At 45.5% G+C, this 15605-nt stretch overlaps 1 protein-coding gene across 1 annotated transcript; it reads left to right on the top strand.

Moving 5' to 3' along the window:
• The first annotated feature begins 3088 nt into the window (after positions 1-3088).
• Positions 3089-15279, top strand: NUBP1 (NUBP iron-sulfur cluster assembly factor 1, cytosolic). The gene is made up of 11 exons (XM_028706406.2): positions 3089-3216; positions 3321-3425; positions 4920-5053; positions 6541-6609; positions 8577-8609; positions 9012-9102; positions 10118-10272; positions 12614-12724; positions 13290-13392; positions 13861-13944; positions 15118-15279. Exons 1-11 carry the CDS (start codon positions 3171-3173, stop codon positions 15168-15170), a joined length of 984 nt encoding a protein of 327 aa, XP_028562239.2. The 5' UTR covers positions 3089-3170; the 3' UTR covers positions 15171-15279.
• The last annotated feature ends 326 nt before the right edge of the window (positions 15280-15605 follow it).

Genomic DNA, 15605 nt, shown 5'->3' with positions numbered 1-15605 from the left:
GGGAGCCTCCGCCTGAATTCAGGATCCTGAATTTTCCCAGGAGCAATGGGAGAGTATAGATTTGGAACAGTGGCTCGCAGAGGGACATAGTTCAGAAGACAAATGTTGGGAATAACTGGCTGGTGAACAGCTAGGAGGAGAAGAACCGGGAGAGAGACTGTTAATGGACTCCTGTTCACTGGAAAGTATGCAGTCGATGGGTCCAAGGTCACGAGATTAGATAAAGTAGCTGCACAGAAGGCAAAGTGGTTGCGAGATCAGCTTGGAAGACGAGGAAGTGATGAGGGTGACTCGGGGGGGAAGAGGGTGTAAACCTTAACTGGGAGCACCTTTACTCCGAGAATGGACTCTTTGTTCTTTCACTGTGATAATTAAAATCTCTTTAAATGGTAAGAGACTATTTTTGCTTTGTTCTGCTTATCCACGGCCAACGGGAGGGAGGGAGCCACTTTCCCAAAACCTGACATTACCATAATCTAGCCGTATCTGGATCGGAACTGGGGGCAAAGCCGAGTTAGCAGTCATGGCTACAACGTTCCATTTTATCTTGGCTTGATATGGGCTGAAGGAGCCCACACTTGAGAGATCTAGCATTTTTACATATGTTTGCATATGCAACAGACCTGAAAAGCAGCACATGGGTTGAGATCGATGACACGGCGCCAGGCATGCGCACTGTGAGGAAATGCATTTGACCACTGACAAAAAAAAAAAGCTAGCCTTTATTTTAGGAAAAAGGAAGAGAAACCTAGCAGCCGACCCAAATCGCTGGCATTTGACACAAACATTATGGTAACACACTGAGTAAATGCCAGGAAATTGCATCTCTCCCCACCTCCTCTTCCAAATAAAAGCTAATTTTTCATCAGCAAAGTTAGATGCAACAGCAATATTTTCTCTGAGCATGCATGCGTGGCCATGTGTCACTGAGCTCAGCCCATGTGCTGTTTCACAGGTCTGCTGCATATGCAAACATATGTTTTTGAAAAAAACCTATGTTAAAAAGTATTGAGGCTTTTTACAATCAAGCGGGATATAAATCTTGTGAGATGAAATAAAATGCTATGTGTAGATTTGCACTGATTGTCACATATCTGCAACAACAGGGGGGAAACCGACCCAAGTTTAGCCCACACCAGCCAGGAGAAAATGGAAACCATGGACAGTGCTAGCTCTGCCCCCGATTTCCTTCCAAATACTATTATATTTAACATCTCAAAACCTACGCAAGCTCGAAAACATAAATGTCAACTCTAAACATAAGGCAATAAGGTCACATGATAGAGAGCTGGTGGTGTAACATGCTGATTAAATGTGCAAAAAAAGTCCTTCCTGGTTTAAATATTTCCAAGTCTCTGTGTTTAAACCTCTCGGTATGTTACCATAGCTTACGGCCTCATCAAACCTCAGTCCGGCCCTGGGTGTGCTGCATGTGTGAACACTGCCTGTGGATTTGCACCCATTGCCACAGACCTGCAAACAAACACTTCATGCTGGATTTCCCAAGGATCCTTCAGCCTGTATCAAGCCAAGATCAAATGGAAACTTATAGCCATGAATGCTAACTTCGCCTGCCCCAGTTCCTATCCAGACACCACCATATTTATTTAAAAAACAAACAAACCCTGAAACCCCACACTCGAAACAGAAACATCCACACCGTGTTTATTTGATTTGACCTTTTATCACAAAGCCACACAATAAAACACACCAAAAGAAACTGCTATGAATGTAAAGCAAAAAAAAAAAACAAAACAAAACAAAACACAAAAAACCAGGATGAAAGCGATGGAAAACAATTCCACATATAATGGCAGTTGAAAATATAGAAAATATAAAGGTATCCATTTGAGAGAGTTGTTGAAAGAGGAAGACCAGAGGACCCCAAGTGGTCATAGGCCAGCATCATTACTAAAAGCAGTGCTTTTTTTCTGGGGGGGGACGCCGGGGGATACATACCCCTAAACATTTTGTGAATCTCTATACTTTTGTCCATTTACTCTATTTATTTCCCCCGATGTGAACTATAAAGTGGTGGTTTTCTTGAGTCAAAATGAGAGTACCCCTAAACATTATTATTATTAAGAAAAAAAGCACTGACTAAAAGTGTGAATGAGAAAGTCCCTCCTGGTCCAAATTTCCCTCTTGTGTGTTAAATATTAAATAATACTTAAAATCAGAAGGTGGCTGCCCCATACCTCACCTGCAGATTTCTGGTAATAAGAGAAGAGGCTTTCCTCTCTCCTTGCCACCCCATAAGTTGTTGGCAAGCTTATCATAGTGACATTTGAATCTGGGGCTATGATGGAGAAATAGAGCGGTGTGTCATTGGCAAATTGGGGGCACCTTGCCCCCAATGGCTGCTTCCAATGGCTTTGTGCAGAAGATATTAGACGGCACTGGGGATAAGCGGGTTTTTGGATTGTTTCGTTGGGTTTTTAATATTGCTTTTTAACATTAACAATACTTTCAGTCATTGCAACCTAGGGGACCTCAGGGGTACAAGGCAGGCAATACATTCCAATCATTATTTTAATTGTACTAGGGGAGAAATGGGTAGATTTTTTTGTTTTGCAGAAATATTCACGGAATTTTTAAAAAAAGTTTCAGTAAATTTTATTTCATTGCCTTTGGTTATTTTCACGTATGTGTATGTGTGTGTGTGCTTTTAATGCTAGCATGGCCCGCTGTTTTCAGCTAGAGGGAGCACTTTTTTAGGAATAACGTGTGAACGAACGCCCACGTGTCACGGGAAACACGCGGTTTTCGCCGCCCGCCCCGGACTGAAGGAGCCGTTCGAGTTCCCTCAGCGAACTCGCACAAACTCGGGGCCATCCAATCGCAAACGTCGAATCAGGCCACGTGACACTGAAACTCTTTTCGCCCAGCTCGCCTTCTTTCAATGCTATCCCTTCGCCCGACCCGCCTTCAAACATACATACGCATGCGCACCTTTGCGTCGGGCAATCGGGCGGGGCTCCGGGATGCTCCTCCTTCCTGCTTGCTCGGGCCGTAATCGGAACGAACGTCACCGGCTTAAGCTCGGGGAGGACCCATTTTCGAGCGCGCAACCGGAAGTGGGGAAAGGGGGACTCATTTGAAGGTGGCGCCCCTCGCCGGAAGTGCCTGTATTTGTGTTTTCGCCGCGTTTCTCCCCAGCTGGTTCCGCCATGGCTGCGGCGGCAGGGCCGGCCTTGCTGGACGTGCCGCCTCAGGGTGAGGGGAAAGGCAGGGGTAGGCGGTGTGTGTGGTGGTGGTGGGGTTGCTCTTCGCCGGCTTCCACTAACGCGGGGCCTTCTCTTCCCTTTCGCCTCTCCCAGAATGCCCCGGCACCGGCAGCGACCAGGCAGGCAAGGCCGAGGCCTGCCAGGGGTGCCCCAACCAGGGCGTGTGCTCCTCCAGGGGGCCCGTGGGACCCGACCCAGGTAAGGATCGCATGGAACCGTAGAATTGGGAGGGGTCCCGGGGGGTCATCTAGTCCGACCCCCTTGCATCGAAGGAGCCTGGTATGTATAGCCTGGGAAGGAGTAGGCTGAGAGGAGATAGGAGAGCCCTCTTCCGATATCTCAAGGGCTGCCGCACGGAAGACGGGGCAGGCTAGTTTTCTCCCGCTCCGGAGGGTAGGACTCGAACCCATGGCGACAAGAAAGGAGGCTAAGGCTCAACATCTTGCTGGCAGTAAGAGCTGTTTTGGCAGGGGAACGGTCTCCCTCGGGAGGTGGTGGGCTCTCCTTCCTTGGAGGGTTTTTAAAGCAGAGTTTGGATGGCCGTCTGTCATAATAATAAAATTTCATTTATATCCCACCCTCCCCAGCCGAAGCCGGGCTCAGAGCGGCTAACAACAATAAAGTAACACAGCATTCTAAAATCAATTCATTCTAAAATCAATTCAAAATCAAATTAATAGCAACCCTTGGGCTATGAGGATTACCAAAGGAGGGGGTCAGACTGTGCTTTGGCCAAAGGCCTGGTGGAACAGCTCAGTCTTGCAGGCCCTGCGGAAAGATGTCAAGTCCCGCTTGAGGCTTTAGCTGAGATTCCTGCATTGCAGGGGGTGGGCTAGATGACCCTTGGGGGTACCTTCCGACTACGATTCTATGATTCTACATTGCAGGAATCTCAACTAAAGCATATAATCTTGGGGCAAGGAGGGGAGAGAGAGGCACTGCCAGGCTGCTTCAGGCACAGGTTTTATTCTAAATTCCTTTCCTAATAAACCTCTCTCCCACCCCTATTTACTAAAAAGCCCAAATGTTGTAACCTTTTCTCTCATAGGAGAGCCACACCATCCCACTTGAATCATGTGCTTCTTCACACAGCACTTAGTTAAGCTTGTGGAACTCCCTCCCACATGGGTGATGGCCACAAACTAGAGGATTAGACAGATTCATGGAGGAGGATAAGGCTATCAGTGGGTGCTAGCTACAATGGCTTGGCTATACTGTGCCTCAGGTGTTGGAAGCACAGGTGCTTCTGAACACCACTTGCTGAAGTCCACAGGAGGGCAGGGGAGAGTGCTGTTGTGCCTGAATCCTGCTTGCTAGCTTCCCATTCTGTGAGAACAGAATGCTGGACTAGATGGGCCATTGGCCTGATCCAGCAGGCTCTTAATGTTCTTATTTTGGTTTCCCTTTTCTGAACATTGTTTTCCCATTGTACAAATGTGGCAATGGGCAAAGCTTCACCAGCAGACTTTATTTGTATCCCATGACTTGCACAGGCAGCTATTAGAGCTGCAGCATTAGGAATATCTTTTAGCAGAAATTAATCTGCTTAATTTAGCAGAAATTAACCTGGTTATGTAGTTGATAGAGCTCCCTAGGAACTGGGCACCTTCATGCTGCATGAGGGAACAGATTCTGTTTAGAATGGCATCCTTCCCACACAAATTCTGTGCTTTGCCTTTTTTTCTGTCTAAGCTATTGAGGAAATCAAGGAGAAAATGAAAGCTGTGAAACACAAACTGCTGGTGTTGTCTGGGAAAGGAGGCGTAGGGAAGAGCACATTCAGTGCTCACTTGGCCCATGGCTTGGCTGAAGATGAAACCAAACAGGTGAGTGTGATCCTGTTTATACCTTTTGTTTGTTTTTGAAGCCCATATTATTCAATTGTAAATGGTGACAAAGGAGACAATTCATCTCTAAATATTGGCATGGTTGCAATAAGTGATTTAAATATAGTTACAGAAATAATTTAGCTTGGGTTTAAAATGGACAAATATTGTATTTTTCTAGGGTGAAACAATTTATTATGTTGTTTTAGAATATATTTGTTTTGTGTTGCACAGGGCATAGTATACAGTTCTCTCAACCCCTTTTTAAAATCCTTATAACAACCTTGTGAGAGGGGTTAAGCTGAGGGGGTATTACTAGCCCCTAGTGAGCCTCACAGTTGAGTGGTGATATGGTTTGAAATCTCCCCATTCCTAGTTAATGCTTCAACCACTACTCCACCCTGGCTCTTAAATAGTTCATTTTGCTAATAGCGATAATGGATGTACCTGTAGGAACTAATGGAAAATATTCCAGAAAGTAGATGAATAGTGAGCAGTTATTCATATGTTGTATTAAGAATATTGCACAAATTTTTCCTTGCACTATGTATGTGATATGACAGCCAAACATAACTTTGGAAAGTAGACACAGGTGTTAGGAACTTTTGGCCCTCCAGATGTTCCTGAACTACAGGATGTTCCTGAACTACAGTTCCTATCATCCCTAATCATTGGCCGTGATTGTTGGGGCTGCTGGGAGTTGTAGTTCTGCGACATCTGGAGGGCAAGAGCTTTTCACATCTAGTCTACATTTTAGAATAAAGTTTACAGCCTTTGAATAACTACATGCATGTGTGTTTGTGCAATTTTACCCTGATGAAGAGCATATCTCTGTCTACTCGCATATACTACACTAAAATAAATAGATCAAATAAACATACTTGGGACTGGACTTCACATCTCTTCGCTGTAATTCACTTTGCTATTCCTTGCTTATTCCTAATTTTTCTGTGTGTAGTGTTCCAACATGTATACCAGGGATGGGTAACCTTTAGTCCTCCAGATATTGGGCCCCCAACTCCCCATCAGCCACAGCCAGCATGACCAGTGGGGCAGGAATGATGGGAGGTGACTGAATAGCGTCTGGAGAGCCACAGGTTCTCTATTCCTGATACATAATCATGGCAAGGTCATGCCTCATGTGCCAAGCCTTATGTAGCCAGAAATGGCACCATTCATCACAAGAGGGAAATGCCAGCAGGCTTGGAGGAATCCCTAGGTTTGCAGTACAAAAAATATTTTGGGGGGGAAAGCCTTAAAGGGGGGGTTACCTCAAAACAGCCCAATGAGCATACTTAGTGATCACAGTGTGCTGACTTACTGCTAGGGAGAAGGGGACAAAAAATGTCAGGTGTCTAGTAACTTGTAACAGGGCATAACTGTCCACAGCTCTGAAAAACCCTGGACAGACATGCAACATTTTGTTGCAAGTCCTGCTTGCTCACTTCTAACTTCCCCTTCCTCAACTTACTTCCAACTCCCTCCAGGTTGCCGTGCTGGACATTGACATCTGTGGTCCATCCATCCCTAAAATCATGGGCCTGGAAGGGGAACAGGTATGATATGACTTCATAAATGGAAGAAAACACTGTGGGACCACTGCCATGTCTGATCTGCCTGGTCAGATGTTTCTTTAGGGTTTGTTAGACTTGAAGCGCCTCTGCCCTGTAGCTGTCTTTTGGAATAGATACCACTGTGGCAGGAAGGTAACCAGTGTTTTCATGCACTGGCACTCACCACATTCTGTTGCACCAAAAGCAGTTTAGTCCTGCTGACCACATGACACAGAAAGCTGTCTTTGGACAGACCCCAGGTTCCTCAGCCTGAAACAAGATGAGTGCCACACTCCATAGTTGCCTTTGACTGGACTTAACCATCCAGAGGTCATTTACCTTACTTTTATACAAATTTATAAGCCAAGATTTTGGCTGAATGAGCATAGGGCTCCCTTTCAGCTTTGCTTCAATGGTTCTTTCAGCAGGGAACAGCTGCTTAGACTGCACAAAATTGGTGATAAACCGCTACCATTTAGGTTCTGTTAAAAAGCTCGAAAATGAAAAATGACTTGGGAGGAGTCTTGATGAGTCTCTGTGCAGGGTTTGGCTCACCAGGAGCCTTTGTTAGAATGAAAAAAATGTGGTTTATGTGGGGGAGCGTATGTGTTTCTGTTGCTAGGGTTGTCTACACATAGTGTCTACCCTGCTTATGATCAGGTCTGCAGGTCTCTGGCTCTCTTTCTTTGTCAGGTATATTGTGTTGCAAATATCCAGGCCTGGAGTGAGCCTCAGGGAGTTTACATGTTAAGTTCTGTATTACCACCTACCTCCCCCCACCCCCAGTAATGTTTTAAAAACTCCCTGTCACAAATTGTGAGCAGCAGCAGAGTATTGAGGTTCTTATTAGATATCTGGTGTGCTTGTTCTATGTATACTAGCTGTTCGTGCTGGTGGGGTGAGGCCAGAGGTATTGGAGGAGGAGGAGGAGGAGGACAATTGGGGATGGAAGCCAAAAGGGATTTATTTTTATAAAAGTATTTCCAACTGGCTGAATAGTTTTTTTAAAAACAACAACTCTGAGCTGTATGAACAATATGGAAACAATATCGATTAAAATAAAAATACAGCCTAAAACTAATAAAGCAATTTAAAAGCAAGTAAAACAGATTCAAGTGGGCTTACGCACATAAGAAAGGGTCCAGTCTTATAGTCAGGGGTAGCCTGGTCAAAAAGAGAAGTATTTAAAGACATCTCAAGCAACTGCTTCAGGTATGGCAGAGGGAAGGGCATTCCGTGGAACGGGGCAATAGCAGAGAATGCCACTAGGGGATTCACCACCCTGTGATATTCTGTAGGATATGGTGCCGCAAACAGAATTTGCCCAGCTGATCTTACAGGTCTATACAGCAGCAGGCAATCTTTCATGTAACCTGCTAAAAGTGGTTAAGGGGTTTATATTTTAACAACATGGCCTTGAGTGTAGCCCAGGAGCTGATGGGCAACCATAGCCGTGGAATATGTGTGTGTGTCCACATGCTCCGTTCAGAAAAACTGATTGCAGCATTCTGGACCAGTCCCAAGGGAAGCCCCACGTAGAGCGCTTTAGAGTACAGTCACGAGGTTCCCAATCCAGGTGGAGCTGTGGTAAAGTTCTCTGCAAGCAGTCTGTCCAGACCCCTGGCAAAAGCAATGTGCCCCACTCTTGGCAGTGCACTACGTCGGGAGAGGGAGGGAGTAAAAAGGGGTGGCCCCACCCATTGGAGCTATTATTTGTTTATTTGATTTCTCTACCGCCCTTCGTCTGAGAATCACAGGGCAGTTTTACAGTATAAAAACAGGAAAAAGAAACGCATACAAAAATAACAAAAACAAAATAATCCCCGCACACCCTCAGTTGTTGTTTTGCTAGTTCTGCCTCCACCCAACACTGTCATGCAGCCTCTAAAAGGAGATCCCTGATGGAATGCAGCCCTCGACAGAAACCTGTTCCCCGGACATACACTAACATAAAATGTGTACTTTTTCAGGTTCACCAAAGTGGTTCTGGATGGTCTCCAGTGGTGAGTATTTTTTAAAAAATCATGTGAATACTCTTCCTGGTTCATGGAGGCAATGATAACAGCAGCTTTCAAAAAAAATAAAAAAAAGAGTGTTGGGGATAGGCAGGGGAAATATTATTGTTATATGCGGTGCCTCACCTGTGTTGGAAAGTATTTTGATGCTGAACTTCCTGAAGCTGCCTACTGGCTGGTTGTATGTCAAGTGATTTGCATCAGGCAAACTGGGCTGGGTACCAGAAAGTTCCAAGTTTTCACTTTGTTTATACACACACACACACACACACACACACACATCTATGCTAAAAGTGGTAAGACAACCACAGCTGCTTGTTCAGAAGCAGAAATAATTTATTTAATCTACATTGTCCGTTTTGCCAAACACGTATGTGCTTTTGTTTGTAGTACGTTGAAGAAAACTTAGGAGTCATGTCGGTGGGATTCTTACTCGGCAGCCCTGATGATGCCGTTATTTGGAGAGGACCCAAAAAAAATGGTGTGTATCTCAGCTACATTTTAATATTTTAATGTTCCATTATTTTAATGTTGTATTTTATTTTTGTTTTTAAGTTGTAATCATTCATCTTGTTTTTATTATTGCTTGTAAGCTGCTCTGAGCCCGGCCTTGGCTGGGGAGGGTGGGGTATAAATAAAAAATTATTATTATTATTACCAACAAAGACTTGCCTCGTAGAATGCAAGGGGTTGAAATTCAGTTAGCTCTGTGGTTATTTTTTAAAGCCTTTGTTCATAACATTTTAAGTTACTTTCACTGTTTGATAGGAACTCTGGTTCTTTGCTTGCGGGATGGTCACACAGAAAAGAAGGGAAGAGGGATTGTGAAGCTGCAATGTAAAGTCACACTTGATAAAATCTGACTTCTGTCAGCTCGTGGTAGGAATAAGTTGAGGCTAATAGCATTGTGGCTTTAAGGGTATTTTTTTATTTCTTTTAATTTATGAATAGCATATCTTGAGACAGGCTTTCAACATAGTTTGCAAGGTAGCTGACACACACAAAAAGTTTTAAAACCAACCAAAGCATCTTCAAACTAGAAATCAAAGTAGCTTAAGCAACTGTTGCTTTATCTGTTCTAGGAAGTAAAAAAAACGTGTTTCAAAATCCAGCATTTTCTATGCATTGGATCTCAGCTCCACCGATTACTAGCTGATAGCCTGCATCATCTGCCTTCGTCTGTTTGCTTATGCACACTGCTCCAGTGCTTCTTAAATCACTCCAGAAACCGGAGAGGGGAGGAAATCAGATGTTGTTTCCAGACTACCTCAAGCATGCTTGTCAGAATTGAACTGTGTAGTTCTGAGTTCAGATCCCTCCCCCACGTATATTTTTTTGCTAGTGCATGTTACACATGCTCTTAGACCTCTAATGGAGACAGCAAACACTGCTGAGACACAATTCTCATTTGAGCCATAGAAATGGTGGCAGCTGGATACAGTTTCAGGGAGCGAAATATAAACACCCAACTTTAATCATGTGTGTTATGTTTCCAGGAATGATTAAGCAGTTTCTCCGTGATGTGGACTGGGGCGAAGTCGACTACCTTATTGTAGATACACCTCCAGGAACATCGGATGAGCACTTATCTATAGTGCAGTACCTCAGTGCCGCCAACATAGACGGGGCAGTGGTAATCACCACCCCTCAGGTAAGGTACACAACTCTAGGAGTTAAAACTCAGAGATTTAGCTGAGTAGGAGACTCACAGTGCGTCCAAACTTCCACTTGTCCTGTGCCCAGCAAGTGTGGGTCTGAGTGGTTTTCCACTTGTCCCAGGCATGGATATAAGTGGTTTTGCCTTTGCCCCAATGCTTTCCCCTGGAAAACACACTCTTTAGCGCTAAATCGGAACCAGCAGCAATCTGCAGGAAACCCAGTTGCTGTTTGTTCCAATTTAGCGATAAAGATTGGGCTTCCCCAGGGGGAAAGCAGTGGGGCAAATAGAGGTGGGGCTAAGCCCTAACTAATTGACTTTTGCTCAGCTTCGCCCGTCTCATTTTCTTTTCTTTTTTGGAAGCTTCAATAGGAGGGAATACTTTGATTTCACTGTATAAAAACTGTTTTCCTCGCCTTATGGTTCTGATTTATGGGCTACTACAGTGGTACCTCGCAAGACGAATGCCTCGCAAGACGGAAAACTCGCAAGACGAAAGGGTTTTTGGTTTTTTGAGCTGCTTCGCAAGACGATTTTCCCTATGGGTTTGCTTCACAAGACGGAAACGTCTTGCAAGTTTGTTTCCTTTTTCTTAAAACCGTTAATACAGTTGCGACTTGACTTCGAGGAGCAACTCATAGCACGCAGTGTGGTAGCCTTTTTTGAGGTTTTTGAAGACTTTGGTGATTTTTGAAGCTTTTCCAAAACTTTTCCGACACCGTGCTTCACAAGACGAAAAAAATCACAAGACGACAAAACTCGCGGAACGAATTAATTTCGTCTTGCGAGGCACCACTGTACTAAAATGAGGCTGCATTTTCAATTGTATTTTAACCCATGTTTTAACCCGTATTTTAATTAACTGTTGTTTCCCCCCCCCCCTTCCTATTACTTTTTATTGTAATTTTATTGGTGTTAGCCGCCCTCAGCCCAGTTCTGATCGGGGAGGACGGGCTGCAAATAAATTATTATTATTATTATTATTATTATTATTATTATTATTATTACTACTAGTAGGCCCCTAATTGGCATGTTCTAATTGAAGGATTTGGGCAGGCAACCCTGCCCTGCCCTGCAGCCAGCCGGATTCTAAGTGGCTGGGCTGGAGGTGGTGGCTATTTTGGCTGCTGGGGATGGCGGCTGACCGGCTAGAGGCCACAAGCACCACCCACCCAGAAAGAGAGTAATCGACCATTCTCTGTAATCTCAAATATCACTTTAAACCAAGAATGGGAGGAGTTGTGCCCCACCCCTGGTGCTGTTTGGGCTCCAACTCCCATCAGCCACAGCTGATATGGCCAGAGGTCAGGGGTGGTGGGATTTGTAGCCCAGCAATATCTGGAGATGATCCTGTGGATAGCTCAGTCGGTAGAGCATGAGACTCTTAATCCCAGGGCCATGGATTTGAGCCCCATGTTGGGCAAAAAAATAATCCTGCATTACAGGGGTTAGATTAGATGACTCTTGTGGTCCCTTTCAACTCTACAACGCTATGATTCTTTAAGGGACGCGGGTGGCGCTGTGGGTAAAAGCCTCAGCGCCTAGGACTTGCCGATCGAAAGGTCGGCGGTTCGAATCCCCGCGGCGGGGTGCGCTCCCGTTGCTCGGTCCCAGCGCCTGCCAACCTAGCATTCCGAAATCACCCCCGGGTGCAAGTAGATAAATAGGGACCGCTTACTGGCGGGAAGGTAAATGGCGTTTCCGTGTGCTGCGCTGGCTCGCCAGATGCAGCTTTGTCACGCTGGCCACGTGACCCGGAAGTGTCTCTGGACAGCGCCGGCCCCCAGCCTCTTAAGTGAGATGGGCGCACAACCCTAGAGTCGGACACGACTGGCCCGTACGGGCAGGGGTACCTTCACCTTTACTTTAATATCTGGAGAATATTGGAGATGACCAATATGCTCTGTTAAATGCATCGGGGCTTGTGGGCAAACAGATTGCAGCCTGAGTTTATCCAAGGGGAGGCTGTAGGGCAATTGCCCTCTGGGAAAACCTCTCAACGGAGGGGAGGTGTTGTGAGCAGGGTATAACCAAGCCCCATGTCATTGAATCCTGTACCTGCGTCACGCCCCCCGGCTGGCCAATCTGGTTGGGGGGGGGCTTGGTTTCTGCCATTCAAAATGGCCGCTGGCTCATGGGCTCCTCCTCCTTGTTCCTGGCTTTGTCATTTGGCTCCCCTTTAATTGCGCAAAAAGGGCCTTTCAATGAACTGTACAGCATCCCTGTGAAGAAATAGGCTCTGCTGTCTCATTATAATAAAGGGGGGGGGAGTATCAAACAGATCTGGGGAACCTGAATTAACATGCTGTTGGGTTACTGTTCTGTTTTTAAATAGGAAGTCGCTCTTCAGGACGTTCGGAAAGAGATAAACTTCTGCCGTAAGGTGAAGCTGCCAATCATAGGAGTAGTTGAAAATATGAGTGGTTTCATTTGCCCGAAATGTAAGGTAATATTTCTTGCATACATTTAAGCACGAGAATTATTCTTGCTCTACCGGGTCATTAAGCACCAGAAGAATGTCCCCCTTAAGCTGTTTTGATGAGATGCTACCCTGCATTTTCCCCAGCTTTATCATGACTGTCACACAAATTATTGGTGTATTAATTCACAGTCCCTTCCACATTCTGTCAGGGTTTGGATCCGTATTTCCCAGGAGTTTTGCGGCCCCTGCTTGAGGCTCATTGAGACAAACTTGAGTTGGCCCCTAATACCAAGGATGTTTCAAGATATGCCCCAGTTTCTGTCTGGCTGAGCACTTTGAGTGGCAGGACTACAGCCCTATCGATATAGGATTGGGAAGTGTTAGGAAGACAGGAAGCTGCCTTACACAGAGTCAGATCATTGGCCTGTCTAACTCAGTTCCAAGGATTGTAACCCAGATGGAGTTCTGGACTTGAAGTGTACTAGGCATTATAAGACTCACGTCTGCTGACCGAAAGCTTACAACCAGTATCTCTCTTTTTCTTTTTGTATCTGCTGGGTTCATGTTCAATGGCATCTTCATTTCACAGAACGAGTCGCAGATATTCCCCCCGACAACTGGTGGCGCAGAGGCCATGTGCCACAGTTTGAATGTGCCTCTCCTGGGCAAGGTGCCTCTGGACCCACAAATAGGTAATGCCGCACATTGAAGCACCTTCCGAGCTTGCTCACGGTCTCATTACACTGTTTATATTCAGTGGGATTTAAGTTGCACGCAAACAAACAGTGCAAATCTCTTTAATGCAGGGATAATGAACCTGTGGCCCTCCAGAAGTTATCAGGGTCCAGTTCCCATCAGGACAAGCCAACATGGCCAGGGGTCTCAGGGAATTGTAGTTTAATGGGTCTGGCGGTAGCAGCCGGCATAGTGTCAGCGGCTGTAAATGGGGCAAGAGGCTGATTTATGCCACTTACTATCATTCAGTGGGAAGAGATCTTCCAGCTACATCTGGTGGTCTTTCAGATTTCCCATCCCTCTTGCACTGGGTTCTTTGGAACATAAATGCAAGTATGGGGTGTGAGAAAGACTATTGAGCTAAACACTGGCATCCGTCTTTGTGTCCTTTGACTGCGGTTTGCTTGTTTCTTCCGCCGGGCTAGGAAAAAGCTGTGACGCGGGACACTCGTTCTTGTCCGAGGTACCGAATTCTCCAGCTACGTTATCCTACAGGAGTATCATCCAGAGTAAGTACAGTATCCTGGAAAGAGTCTGCAACCGACAAACTTTTGCACTCCTCCATATTTTTAAAGTGCACCCACAAGCTACTCTTGGTAGCTCCAAATGGATGCTTTCCACGTTTACCATGTTGGCCTAGCCAGCCAAGTCCGCTTCTGAAGGCAACTTGTGGCTTGTAGATGCATATGAGTGGCTGGGAGCTCTAGTTCTTTTCTAACGGCATGTCTAGGATTCTGAGCACATTGAACTAGAAGTGACTCATACCTAGCCTGAAAGTTGTTAAACACCTAACCGAGTAAGTCACAGGTTACTAGGTGTTCAGTTCTAGATCTGATTCCTCCCCCGCTGCCAGTTCCTAATTAAAATGTCCCCACTTTGAGAACTAAAGAGTCATACTTGACCTTGTGCAAAGTCATACTTCTGTTTCAAAATGAGCTAACATCAGTGGAGGCAGCTCTCCCATGATGGCAGGTGACTGCTGCAGTGAACTCTGCAGCTAAGGATGGGCAGAGTGAAGGGGTACCATATTTTTCTGTGTATTAGACAAGGTGGTTTTTTTTACTAAAAAATCATGTCAAAAAACTAGGGTCGTCTTAATCACGGATAGTGGGGTGGGGTGGGGGAGCTGTGCACCGTCAGCCAGCTGGTTGGCAGACACGCAATTCCCCCCCATGCTGCTGCGGGATGCGCATACTCTAGGGAGCGTTTCCCGCAACAGCGTGGAGGGGAAGCCGCCAGCCAGCTGGTTGGCAGCCCGTGCTCTAGGGAGCTTCCCGCCCGCATTAGTGGTGGTGGGAGCGGCTGCCCACTTTGCCAACCCCCAGCAACGGCCCTGCTGGGGTGATAGCTCTCGTGCAATTCCCCATTTAAAAAGCTCAACAACTTTGGGCCGCCACCCCCTCATTTTCTTTAAATTTAGTCCCCCCAAATAGGGCTTGTCTTATACATGGAGGGCGACTTATATATGGAAAAATACGGTACATTAATGCTGGGGCCTAGGAAATTCTCCAGGGCAAATTCTCCACTGACCAGAGCTCCTCTTCTGGTCAAACATGGCTTGCGGTGGAGAATGCCAGTGAATTGTGCTGCATGCACAGAGAGGTGTGTGCTTGCATTTCCAGCCTCCAGTGCAAAAACCTGAGGCAGCATTTTGATTCACCTTGCATTGTGTTTTTCTGCAGGAATCCAAGACTTCTGTAGCCACAACCACCCGCAGGAAGAAAACAGTACTTGAACAGCAAACTATGGAAGGGTCCTTAGGAAAGCGTTGATCGCCTTAAGCCTCTCTGTATAGGAATATATAAAGCCTTTGTTTTGCAAACAAATAAATTTTTTGAATAATGTCCCGGCTTTAGTCGTCTTTTCTTGCCTGTCTCTCCTCCCTTTTGGACAGCGGCACGGTATGCCTGTTTCAGAATGTATACACTGAGCACTTGTTGCAAGTCTGCTTCTGATTGCTAGATTACCCTTAAGGGCTGTTACTTTCATCGGCAAAAGTCCTTGAACATTTATTTATTTATTTAATAAAACCCTATACACCACTTGGCTGTTGTTGTTTTTTTAAAAAAGCCCTCTAAAGCCATTTACAAAGAACATAAAACAATTAAGTTATTGGTAAAAACCAGTTTTAAAACTACTATTTAAAATAAGCTAAACTAAAATTAAAACA

This window comes from Podarcis muralis, chromosome 14, assembly GCF_964188315.1.
Source record: "Podarcis muralis chromosome 14, rPodMur119.hap1.1, whole genome shotgun sequence".
NCBI lineage: Eukaryota > Metazoa > Chordata > Lepidosauria > Squamata > Lacertidae > Podarcis > Podarcis muralis.
The sequence above is the reverse complement of the archived record's forward strand: the minus strand, read 5'-3'. Positions and strand labels throughout refer to the sequence as shown.

Excerpts from the sequence above, each read along its gene's own strand:
- NUBP1 (XM_028706406.2), top strand. The coding sequence starts at position 3,171 with ATGGCTGCGGCGGCAGGGCCGGCCTTGCTGGACGTGCCGCCTCAGG. Across the intron at positions 3,426-4,919 it reads GCCCGTGGGACCCGACCCAG|CTATTGAGGAAATCAAGGAG; the intron begins GTAAGGATCGCA and ends TTTCTGTCTAAG. Across the intron at positions 5,054-6,540 it reads CTGAAGATGAAACCAAACAG|GTTGCCGTGCTGGACATTGA; the intron begins GTGAGTGTGATC and ends AACTCCCTCCAG.